We start from the raw sequence: 12,793 nt of genomic DNA, 5'->3' as shown, positions 1-12,793 counted from the left end.
CATATAACCACAGTAAATTAATAATACCAACTCAAAATTGAACAACTCAAAATCCGGACCGCCAATTTGGGTCGCCCTGAATTTGACAACATTTCAGGCTACACCACGGAGAAACACAATTCAAACGCAACGCTCAACAACGGACGCCTTCCAATCCTAATTTCGATATTAAATCAAACTTCGCAGGGCAATTTCATAACATCGATTTCCCGCCCATTTGGTCTCTCCTGCACCGGCATGGAAAGAATACATAAATATTAAACCCCACCCCCACGCGCGCACACTCCCCAAATAGGAGTAGTATTCTGCTGCAAAATTCCCTACTCTACTCCATTTTCATTGCCGCCCATTCTCTTTGAATCTCTTCGTCTCTTCCATTCATTCCGATTTTCCTCTACGTTCATACCTGAAGTTGAATAGGTATATTCCATTTTTGTTTTCCAAAATTTGTTTCGTCATTATGCGCTATTTTCTGAATCTTTTTGTTAGATTTCAGTCTTCGTATTTTGATTCCTTTTATCCGAGAGATAGAAAAAGAGGTGTTTGCTCGAGTTGCTAAAGTATTCGTTTAATGAAACTTTTCGCTGATTTGGTAAAGAATTGTTTTTTTGGAGCTTAGGGTTTGGACAGTGAGATGGTTGCTGACGCAGATAACGGAGTGAAGGACGTAACTAAAACAGATTCTCCTGTTTCCGTCCTCGCAGATGAGGAGGTATATTGCTTTTGTTCCAATTATAGAGGATTCATATAATTGGAACCCGATTAATTTGGGATTAAGGCTTAGTTTTAATTGTTGTTTCTTGCTGATGGTTTTCACCTTTAGGTAGTGCGACTAGTAGTTAAGTTTTTAGGCTTTTGAAACTTATTACTCTTTGTTGTGTCTTCATCGTGTAATGTAGTCCCATTTGAGGGGGGAAGTAGAAGTAAGATACTTGAATGAGGAAAAAAAACTATGTATGGTATTTAAGTGGAGAAGGGTAGAGGGGCAGGCCCATCAGGATGCAGTTGGTCCTAAAAGTTAGCCTAGACAGGTTTCTCGGTCATAAAAAAAGATACTGGAATGAGAAAAAATAGCATTGTGTTGTTACTGTCGGTAAAAGCTGATAAAGTTTCTTTTGTTTTATGGGTGGGGGGTGGTGAACAACCCTTTAAGCTAATTTTGAAGGAATCTAGCTTTATTTTCGGGGTGGGGGTGGGTGGGGTGGATGGGTGGGTTATAGAGTCATATGGCTGCAGTAGGTACTAGAATGTGCAAATGTAAAGAAACGAGTTGTATGGTGTGATATTTTACTCTACCTGTCATTAGTACCAATGTCATGTGGTTTTGTTAACATGCTTTTTAAAAAACTAGGTAATCGGATAAGATGAGAGTGACAACATATTGATTCTTGAAAACTAATCAAAGCAAGACTTTGAGTTTATGTGTTTGAGTCACGTGCCAACTGCTTCGCGATTTACCAATTATTTCTTATTGACGTACTTGATCCGTAATACACCTTGTTGTTAGGGTTTTAAAGTTTGTACACGTTACAGTTTGAGGGTAAATGTGATTTGTTTGGGTTGGAAATGGAATTGTATTTGGCCTTTAATTTTGCTGATTTCCAAGTTAGATGTCTTTTCTTAAATTTCTAACCAATAATTTCTTTGTTTCCTTGTCCGAATGCCAGTTGCTGGCTCGGAGGGATGTTTAGAAAAATTTCATTCAGATTTTACTTGTGCATTACATCTGTGTATTCTCAACTTGAAGGATACATGCAAAGAGGAGGTATCTGTCAAGTTAGAGGATGAAGTATTTCTTGATGCAAAAAATGGGGATGTCTCTCTTTTATCTGAATCCATGGCGAAGGAAGAGGAAAACTTGATGAAAGCACGTGTAAAGGAGGAAGAAGTAAATGAGCCCAAAGAGGCCCCCAACTTGAATGACCTTCAATTTAGTAAGTTGGACGAGCTTCTTACACAGACCCAGCTTTATTCAGAGTTCCTGCTGGAGAAGATGGATAACATCACAGTGGTATATCCTTGTTTCCATGAAGAATCTTGACTGTTGAGTGCGAAAAGTCGTCACTACTTTGCTAACACAGTTCATTTCTGCATTTTCACTAGCAAAATGGAGTGGAAGATGAAGAAGAAAGTGGTAACGACAAGAAGAGGGGTCGTGGCACAAAAAGAAAGGCGTCCACAAGTTATAATAATGTATTCCTTCTCTTGTCCTCCTTAGGAAATGGGTGTATATTAAAGTTTTTTCCCATCCTTTTTATCATTATGCAAAGAACCTCAGTTAATTAGTTGAGTATTCTTAGATATTGGGAACATGGCATTTTTGATTGGGCGAGTTCTATTATTACCTTTCAATCGCTATTTAACTTTTCCTTTCTCTCTTGCAAGGGAACTTATTGTTTTGTATTGCTTTTTAATATCACTTGCCTGATTCCGGAAGTCTTTAGTTTTTGATGTTTCGAGGCTCAAAGTTAATTTGAGAGCTTTACTGGAGCTAGTGTTTCTTTTTTGTTGGATGGGCTAGTGAGTTTCTATGCATCTTGTCAGTTTCCCTTCTTCCATTCTGTGAAACACTTCCACATGTCTATGCAGAAGAAGGCCAAGAGAGCTGTTGCTGCCATGCTTTCAAGATCTAAAGAAGGTGGTTGTATTGAGGATTCAACCCTCACAGAGGAGGAGAGAGTTGAGAAGGAGCAGGCTGAACTTGTGCCCTTGCTGACTGGTGGAAAGTTGAAGTCTTATCAACTGAAGGGTGTCAAGTGGTTGATTTCATTATGGCAAAATGGGTTGAATGGGATTCTAGCTGATCAGATGGGACTTGGAAAGACCATTCAAACTATTGCTTTTCTTGCACATTTAAAGGGAAATGGGTTAGATGGGCCTTATTTGGTCATTGCTCCCCTTTCAACTCTTTCAAATTGGGTGAATGAGATAGAAAGGTACATTAATATCCTCATTTTGTGCAATTAGTGGAAGTGCTATTTGTGTCTAGTTGATGCAGGTGCTTCATTTTGTATTCAGTCTTCCGTTACTAGTCTGCAACAAGGGCCAAAAACCATCATTTTCTTGTGCTTGATAGGTTTGTCCCATCAATTAATACAATCATCTACCATGGAGACAAGAAACAAAGAGATGAGTTAAGGAGGAAGCACATGCCGAGGGCCATAGGTCCCAAATTTCCCATTGTAGTTACTTCTTATGAGATTGCAATGAGTGATGCGAAGAAATACCTGAGGCATTATCATTGGAAGTATCTTGTGGTTGATGAGGTACATCTGATTTAGAGTTTACTCTTTATCCTTGAACTTATACTTATACTACTGTGTTTTAATTTTCAATCTATAGGTTTATGCCTTAACTTAAAAGGCAATTCGTTCTGCATTTCATGCTGATATTTTGTTTATTGGTTCTTTCCAAGGGGCACAGGTTAAAGAACTCGAAGTGCAAACTGTTCAGGGAACTCAAGCTGCTGCCGATTGAAAACAAGCTTCTATTAACTGGAACACCTCTGCAGAACAACTTAGCTGAGTTGTGGTCATTGTTAAATTTCATCTTACCGGATATATTTTCATCCTTAGAAGAATTTGAGTCATGGTAAGCAGCTGATTAGGCCATTCTCACTATTTTTCTTGAAGTGCTTGTTTAGACGGCTAACTGTTTGTTAATTTTAATTTGTGCTGGTCATGTTATTTTCTTGTAATGTGCCTAACTTGCTAGCAAAGTTTTCATCTTCATCCAGCAAATGATTTGGCTATCTTGTCTGGGTTATTACTGCCCTGAAATCTGAAGTTCCACACATTGATTTTGATGGTTAATGTATTGACCATAGTTTTCAGAAGAAATGCAGTACATATGTGGTGAAACCAAATTGAAAATATGGCAGATCAAGTGAAGCAGACGGTTCTATATTGGTTTCCATTCTATGCATAACACATAGGGTAGACTAGTCACAAATATCTGGGTAATTGTGCTGGTTCTTATCAGAATTCGTAGCGGATAGTGTGATGCACTTACCTTATCCGTGTACAGTGTATCATTCGGAACACTTAACTCACTCTTCTCCTCAAATGGTGGTGTAAAGAATTTAGCATGTGCTAAATGACATCATGAAAAGTTAAGTGTTAAACGATAACCTGGTTTCTATTTGTATATCAGGTTTGACCTAGCTGGGAAGTGCGGCAATGAAGCCCAAAAGGAAGAAATGGAAGAGAAAAGGAGGGCACAAGTATGATTGTTGTTCAATAGTATTGCCATTTCTTTCCATTTTATAGTAGCTGATATTTGATTACGACTGTCGTAATTGCAGGTTGTTACAAAACTCCATGCAATTTTACGTCCTTTTCTCCTTCGGAGATTGAAAGTAGATGTTGAGCAAATGCTTCCACGAAAGAAAGAGATAATTTTATATGCTACCATGACTGAGCACCAGAAAAAGTTCCAGGACCATCTAATTAACAGGACATTGGAGGGTTATTTGCTTGAGAATGTGTCCCGCGGTAATTAGCATACTTGTATAAATATCTTAAGTATCTACATCTGACAGAAATATCCTCTATCCGACAGTTGCACTTTCCTAACCAATTTTTGCTCTCTTAATTGCTACTGAAGCGTTTATGGATCCAAGGTTCTATTCTCCGACAAATACGTTGTTTTTAAAAGGGAAATTAGATTGTCAATGGCAAATTTAATATATTTGTTTGTATAGAACTTCAAATGTTTTCTCAACTGGCAAGCAGATATTGATTGTACTCGAATTTTGTTATGATTATGCATAAATAAAATCTATCTTGTCTAGATTGATGATGGCGTCTGTTGTTTAGCTTGAATGCATTCATCTTGTGGGTTATACTGTGAAGCAATTTCTTTTTATTACCATTTTCTACATGGGTTCAGGGATTGCAGTATTAAAGTTCTTTTTCTGAATGTGCAGGGCATGGTTTTAAAAAGCTCACTAATTTGATGATTCAACTTCGCAAAAATTGCAATCATCCTGACCTCTTGGAGTCGGCATTTGACGGTTCTTGTATGTGGCTTATGGTTTTTTTTAACTGATTATTTGTGATGAAGTTGTGTTGACAATGGCTTTACATTTTGTCATCTCGCTGGCAGTTTGTTATCCACCTGTAGAACAAATAGTTGGGCAATGTGGCAAGTTCCGCTTACTGGACAGGCTTTTGTCAGAACTGTTTGCTCGCAAGCATAAAGTATGTGCTGTCCAGTGCTTCATTTTGCTTTTCTGTGTGCCCCACCTTGCTGAAACTTTTTCTGTTATTTTTACTTTTGTCCCTACAGGTGCTGATATTCTCTCAGTGGACTAAAGTACTTGACATAATGGATTACTATTTTAGTGAAAAGGGCTTTGATGTTTGTAGAATTGATGGCAGCGTGAAATTGGATGAAAGAAAAAGACAGGTGATTGGTACTTCGATTGTGATGGAGATTGAATATGTTGTTTATTAGCTTCCTTTTGCGCCTGGTATCATTTTCCTGCTCAGTGATGATGTCAATTGTTTTATGAATCTTGGGCTCTTTAACTGCTACTTGCAATAACATGAGAACATTGGCTACACAAAGATTCCTGAACGTCTGTCTATTATCTTCTGGTTCTCCGGAACGCTACTTGTGTATAGAACTTCATTGCGGCTGAGGAAGAAACCTGACTATTACTGGTCAGACTTATCATATAGGTTTCTGCATATGTCTTGACTTCAGATCTTGTTATTGGATGTTGAATTCAAGTAGGGAAAGTTTCATGGTACACCCATTTGTTAGACCAACTTTCATAATATACCTAAGTTTTAAATTACTTCAAATATCTCAAAAGTATTACTCCCTCCGTTTATGTGAATCTATTTCCTTTTTGGTCCGTTCCAAAAAGAATGACCCCCTTCTAAATTTGGAAACAATTTAGCTTAAACTTACAATTCTACCCTTAATGAGAAGCTTTTATAACCACACAAATACTCTGGGCACCTTTTTAACTTGTTTAGGACCACAAAAGTCTTCATTTTTTCTTAAACTCCGTGCCCAGTCAAACATGTTCACATAAATTGGAACGGAGAGAGTACAATATACCTCTAAATCTTCCTACATCTTCCGAAACATACTAAAATATTCTAATTTGGAATATATTATTTAAAGGCTGAATACATATGTGACCCCTTTAACTTGTCCATTTTTTACATTAGGCACCTGAACAAAGCTTTGTTCCTATTAAACACTAGAACTCAACCCGTATGTTTCTATCAAACACAACTTGTTCTGTCTTTGTACATATTAGTGCGTGTTATCAAACGCTTCCTACATGGCAAGGAAAACAAATCAAATTCTAACATGTGGAAAATAAAAGAAACAAAACTTTAAATTTTTTTATGGAACCTCTCCCCCCTCCCCGCCATTCCTTTCTCCCCCCCCCCCCCTCTCCCTCAACTCTTGCCCAAACCAACTCCATAGGCCCTTGCCCCCAGATCGTCTTCCTTCCCAACTCCACAGTCCGCAGAGACCATGCTGTTTATTTTCCTCCTTTTCATTCTTGATTCTCTTGTTGGACACTTTTTTGGTCTGGTTTCTAGGTTTGGGCAAGCTTAATTGTTTGATTAATTAGAGTTTATGACAGAATTTAATTTGACTCTTGTTCTTTATCCAACCAATTTCAGTATTTAGCTTTGCTAATCTTAGTACCTGCCATCCTTTCAAGGTTTCTAATTCATCATTTTTTTTACAATCTTGAAAATTATTTGCATTTTCTTGTGATCTCAAGTTTGAAATATCAAAATCAGATAGTTGCGGCAAAATGATGATGAAAATTTCATACCATCAAACTTTAAAAGCTTATTCAGAAGCACTCTCCTGATATTTAAAAAAAGTCTTGCTTTGTAATTAATTTGTTTGGTACCAAGCTTTGAATTGTGTATCTTCTAATGATAAATCTTGGAAATGGGTGTTGAAGATTCTGGTAATAATAATGGTAACGAGGATGGTGGTGGCACCGGTGCTGTGGAGAGAGAAGGGATACCATAAGGAAAGGTTGTGGTGGCAGTGGTGGGCGGATGGTGGTGAATGTGTGGAGAGGGGAAGGCGAGGTGGCTATAGCAGTGGTGGGAATCTGGGGAGATCGGTAGTAGGAGAGAGAAGGGGAAGAAGCGAGAAAAAATATATTTTAAAAGAAAAATACGTCTTTCACGTGCCTAGAGTAAGTCTATTACAAACACTATGCCATGTCAGCGAATTATGTCTAATAGACACATTTAGGTTGGAGTACAAGTGTTTAATAGGAACAAAGCTTTGATTAGGTGTTTAAATTATAAAACAGACAAGTTTAAGGGTCTGCATATGTATTCAGCCTTATTTAAACCAAATATTTACCACAACATTCTAATTTGGAATACAATAATCAAACTGAACATACCACAACACTCTAATTTGGAATACAGTATCCAAACTAAAATACCATAATTTTTTAATTTAGAATACAATGTTCAAACCAAACATACTATAGTAACCACAATTTTCAATTTTGAATACAATATCAAATCAAACATTCCAATTTTTTTACATTTGGAATACAATATTCGAACCAAACATACTATAGATTTCAATTTGGAATACAGTATCCAAACCAAACATACCGAAATTCTCTAATTTAGAATACAATATTCACACCAAACATTTCACAATTTTTAAATTTGGAATACAATATTCAAACCAACCATACTATAGTATTCTAATTTGGAATACAATATCTAAACCAAACATATCACCATATTCTACTTTAAAATACACAGTATTTTATTTTGGAATACAGTAGGTATACAGAGCAAAATAAATTTATAAAGAAGGTATACTGAGTAAAATAAATATTTTAATTATATATGGTGTTAACTAGTGTTTCCAGTAGGCATACCGCGTAGATCTCCCATTCAAGTATTCGCGTTTGGCAGAATCAGTGAGGTTCATGGATGTGTTGGTTATGTATTCTTTTTGGACTGAGAGTTACTTCTTTCTTCTTTATTGTATGTAAACCGCTCCCCGCCTTGCAATTTACTTGGTCTCGCTTTTAAATCCTTTGTCCTGACTGGCATGGGTTTTCATCTACATGATTCAAATTGATAATACTTATCTAAAAAAAAGGATTTCGTTACGATAACAAATAATAATATTTGAACAGGTTAAGTAAATTGGCTGGGAGGGAGCATTAAAAAACTGGGTTATCTGGAAGCTTTTGATTAAGTCGACCTGATTATACTCCTTTTTTATAAAGTAAAAAATCTGATTATAATCACTTGTTGCTCTGAACAGATCAAGGAGTTCAATGATGTTAACAGTGACTGCAGGATATTTCTTCTGAGCACTAGAGCTGGTGGCCTTGGCATTAATCTTACTGCTGCAGACACCTGCATTTTATATGACAGTGATTGGGTACCTTCTTGTGCCTCCTCTGATTTCCTTTGTTTCCATCCTTTTATGTGGCTAGATGAAGTTCTCACAGTTTATCAATACTAACAATTAAGGATGATGTAACATGCAATTTTACAGGCACTGCCGAATCGTTTTCTTTAGGATAAAGAATAACATTATTACCAATGATACTCTAGAGAGTAAGGTCTTAGGATAAGTATGAGTAAGAACATATGTGCTGTAAGATCTGCTAGCATAAGAAGAATTAAATTGAGTTGAGGTTAGATGAGATTGCGATGCCTAATGCAGACAATCCAGGTTTTTAGGCTGAACTTTTCAGGAGAAAAGCATGATAGACTTAGATGTATCATGTCGAATAAAATATGATTGCTGAAATAGATGAGTGCTACATGAATATTCTTATGTGGTAGCTGACAGAGATATACCTAATTAAGTGAAAGATAACTTCAATAGGATGGTTGTAAGACTAATAATGCTGAGTGAGTCATAGAAATACTCTCATTGTTAAGGGGAAAAATGAGAGTAGTTCACCTTAGATGGTTTGGTCATATTCTATGTTGACTTTCAAGTGCACTGTCGACTGGATGACACCATATTTTCTGAAGATGTCAAAAATGAATGAGCTAGACATAAAATCTCATTGAGAGGGAGCCTCTTGAAATTCATGTGGACTTGGTGAAAATCAGAACACAATGGAAGTTCCAATATAGGCAGTAACAATTAATTAGGATTAATATTTAGTCATTTTTGGTACCTTACTTTAGGTCTCGTGCTTGGCAGGAATTTTTTTAGTTTGTTAGAAATTGTATGTCAGTGAAGAGGTAAGTGTGAGATCTAGACAATCCTTAATCATTGAGTGTTAGGATCATGGAATGGAATGTATATTTGAGGATTTATAGAGCCGAACCCTACTAGTTTGGGATTGAAGTGTAATTGTTATATGATATCGTGATATTAATAAACTGAAAACACATGCATAATGAGACCACTTCCAGAAAATGGTATGATTTCAGCATGAAGAAGCAAGTTAAGTATCAAGCTTCTATAATCGCCCGCCTTATGTTTGGGGGTGGGGTGGTTAGGAAACTACTAGATTTACGATCCACTCGATCATCTTATTTGATACGATACAGTGTGGTGATATGCCACTTAAGTGGAGTCCGTTTGAAACAAAGTTATCACAAGCTCTTACTGCATGTTGCCTTGCCTCTTCAGGTAGGATCACTTCATTGATATGCTAATCCTTCTCACTTCAGAAGCAACGTTTCCACTTATTTCTTTCATTCATATTCTGTTCTTTTACTTACTATTTGGATGGTCAGTTAGATCAATCAGTAATTTGCACTTCTGTTTTCAGAATCCCCAAATGGATCTCCAGGCTATGGATCGGTGTCATAGAATAGGTCAGACAAAACCTGTTCATGTTTATAGGCTTGCAACTGCTCTCTCGGTGGAGGTACTATCCAGGCTGTTTCTAAAACTACATCTTAGCAGCTCTTTATACTCTTTTCTAATGAGGTAAATGTGTGCTTTAGGGTCGAATCCTCAAAAGAGCTTTCAGCAAGTTGAAGCTTGAGCATGTAGTGATTGGAAAAGGACAATTTAAGCAAGAAAGAAACAAGCCTACTACAGATATCATGGAGGTTTGTGTTTCTTACCCCTGCAAGATGCTCCTTTTCTTTTATGTGTAGCACTGAGTTGTTTTCTCTGGTTGTAGTTGAATTTGACATCCTTTAAATAGTACATCGTGTTGAAACCTACACCAGTTTTTATAACATTGCCTACATTGGTGTGAATAGTTTTTATTTTTTTGATTCAGCGGGAAGAAACAGTTGTAGCTTGGTGTGCCCATTAGTTATGCTACCATAGTTCCAGTGCAAAGCATTTTGTTGTCAATGTAACCGTCATTTTTCTTACACGTTATAATCCTGTGATAATGAAATGGATTGGATAATCTTTGGTAGTGAAGTAGAAGAAAGTAGCTGGTGATTTTTGCTAATAGTGACTCTTGTGTATCAGGAAGAGGACTTGTTGGCGCTTTTGAGAGATGATGATAGCGAAGAGGACAAGTTGGTGCAGACAGATCTTAGTGATGAGGATCTACAGAGGGTTTTAGACCGAAGTGATTTACTTGTTGGTCCTCCAAGTGAAGATGTTAACCCTGAATCAAGTGTAAATGTCCTTCCTCTTAAAGGACCTGGTTGGGAAGTTGTTATTCCAACTGCAACAGGGGGCATGCTTTCTACGCTCAACAGCTGATAAATTGACTCATCAGCCTAGTTTATTTGCAGAATTTAGATGTTTTTGGGAGCTGCACAATGTTGATTAAGTTAATCTAATTTTGCAAATTTACAGTTTTGGAGCAATGTCTTTTTGGTAACATTGGCAGCATTCTGTAAATCTTTATCATATTTGCAGATTATTATCTTAAATTGATGAGGACTATGTTCCATGTGTTTTTCCTAGCACCATTTTCTTTTTTATTTCATTTTATTAGAATTACATTCTGGGTCAGCATAATGTTACCTTGAACTACACACCCAAAGCTCTTAACCCCTTTCTGTAGTTAGCATCTTCAGAAGGAACCTGTGCAGGCTGGCTGGGTTGGATTTGCCACTGTGATCAGAGAACTTCTCGAGGGACAAATTTATGGTAGGAAATGATTTACTTTCATTAGTGAGCTGAAATGGCTGCTATGCTCGTCTAAGACTCTAAGGTGTATCTGCTATGCTTTCTTCTATTCATGCTTATTGCTTCACCTTAAGATAAATTTCACATTGAACGAAATTGAAATTTACATTATTTTCCTAATATTTAGGAATATGAGATTACTTGAAATTATGGTTATTAAATCTTTCCTTATTTGTGTTAAATAAAAACTCCTAATATTTAGGACCATAAATTCTATTAAGATTTTACCTTATATAATATCTTTCATATTAAATTTCTTAATATTTATGCCCAACTTTTTGTTTCTTTTTAATGAAACAAGTAGCGAATTCACAAATCAAAGTACAGGTGGTTGGCTTCAAATTTTTGATTTTAAGTCCCTGATACTAACGGGAAAAGATTTCTTGACTTTTGGTATAATATTTGTCTAAAGATATATTGTCTTTGAAAAATCATGCTAATTACCATTTTAACCAATATAAGAATAAAAAATTAATCAAACATTTTGTTTAGAACGTCCTATATTGATAATACATTTTAATATAATATTGGGACTACTTTTATACTTATACAATAAATTTTGTTTATTGATGTTTTCATAATATACAAAATTACACTAATAATGAGAGAGAGAGAGAGAGAGAGAGAGAGAGAGAGAGAGAGAGAGAGAGAAGTGATTGGCAAGAGTCAAAAGTAAAATATCAGATAAATTTTTTATCTTTAAAAATGGAATTCTTATTGAGTTATAATATTTCTAAAGATATATCGTTTTAAAAAATCATGCTAATTACCATTTTATCCAATATAAGAATTAAAAATTAATCAAACATTTTGTTTAGAACGTCCTATATTGATAATCCATTTTAATATAATATTGGGACTACTTTTATACTTATACAATATTTTTTGTTTATTGATGTTTTTATAGTATACAAAAATTACACTTAATAATTAGAAAAAGAAATATATATATATATATATATATATATATATATATATATATATAATATATACTATATCTTATATAGTATGATATTATAGAGAGAGAGAGAGTGTGTGTGAGAGAGAGAGAGAGAGAGAGAGAAAAGTGATTGGCAAGAGTCAAAAGTAAAATTTCAGATAAATTTTTTATCTTTTATAATGGAATTCTTATTGAATAAAGAATAACTAAAATATTTAAAATAAAGGATAAGCTAATAGTAATAATTTGAATCCAAAAAAGTTAAACTCTATTTAATATTGAGAAAAAATTAGTTAAACTCTATTTAATATTGAGAAGAAAATTAAGTGTTTACATAAACTAAATGGAAAAAAAATTAATTTAATTATTTTCCAAATTCATCATACAAGTAAGATTATATTTCAGGTTGATAAAATCCTAGGATACATAAATTTATCTCCATAAGAAGAATGATGAAAGGAACTAGAAGATAGAGCAAAATTGGCTATAGTATAATTTCAAGAGTCATTGATAAAAAGGTAAACTTGAAGCAACAAGCATGAATAGAAGAAAAAATATATTCTAAATGAGTTGCCATCAATTTTTTTCTTTTTACATTATTCTAACAAACGACATGTCCCAATGTTTTCATTTCACATTTCTAAAAGGCCAAAAGCTTCATTTTTAATCTGTTTTATTTGATAAATTTTTGAATAATTGTGATAAAAGTACTTTTGTGTTATTTATTTGTGTTTAGTATTAGGTACT

General features: G+C 35.2%; 1 protein-coding gene across 1 annotated transcript; it reads left to right on the top strand.

Moving 5' to 3' along the window:
• The first annotated feature begins 270 nt into the window (after window positions 1-270).
• LOC109221157 (ATP-dependent DNA helicase DDM1-like) lies at window positions 271-10,883 on the top strand. The gene is made up of 16 exons (XM_019385621.1): window positions 271-420; window positions 620-712; window positions 1,748-2,011; window positions 2,104-2,193; window positions 2,590-2,936; window positions 3,077-3,266; window positions 3,416-3,591; window positions 4,153-4,222; window positions 4,304-4,493; window positions 4,928-5,020; window positions 5,107-5,201; window positions 5,290-5,409; window positions 8,296-8,415; window positions 9,773-9,871; window positions 9,951-10,058; window positions 10,435-10,883. The coding sequence occupies exons 2-16, from the start codon at window positions 635-637 to the stop codon at window positions 10,672-10,674; spliced, it is 2,280 nt and encodes a 759-aa protein (XP_019241166.1). The 5' UTR covers window positions 271-420; window positions 620-634; the 3' UTR covers window positions 10,675-10,883.
• Window positions 10,884-12,793: the final 1,910 nt, after the last annotated feature.

Source organism: Nicotiana attenuata, unplaced genomic scaffold (genome assembly GCF_001879085.1).
Source record: "Nicotiana attenuata strain UT unplaced genomic scaffold, NIATTr2, whole genome shotgun sequence".
NCBI classification, from domain to species: Eukaryota; Viridiplantae; Streptophyta; class Magnoliopsida; order Solanales; family Solanaceae; genus Nicotiana; species Nicotiana attenuata.
Note: the sequence above shows the minus strand (reverse complement) of the source record. Positions and strands in the feature narration are given on the sequence as shown.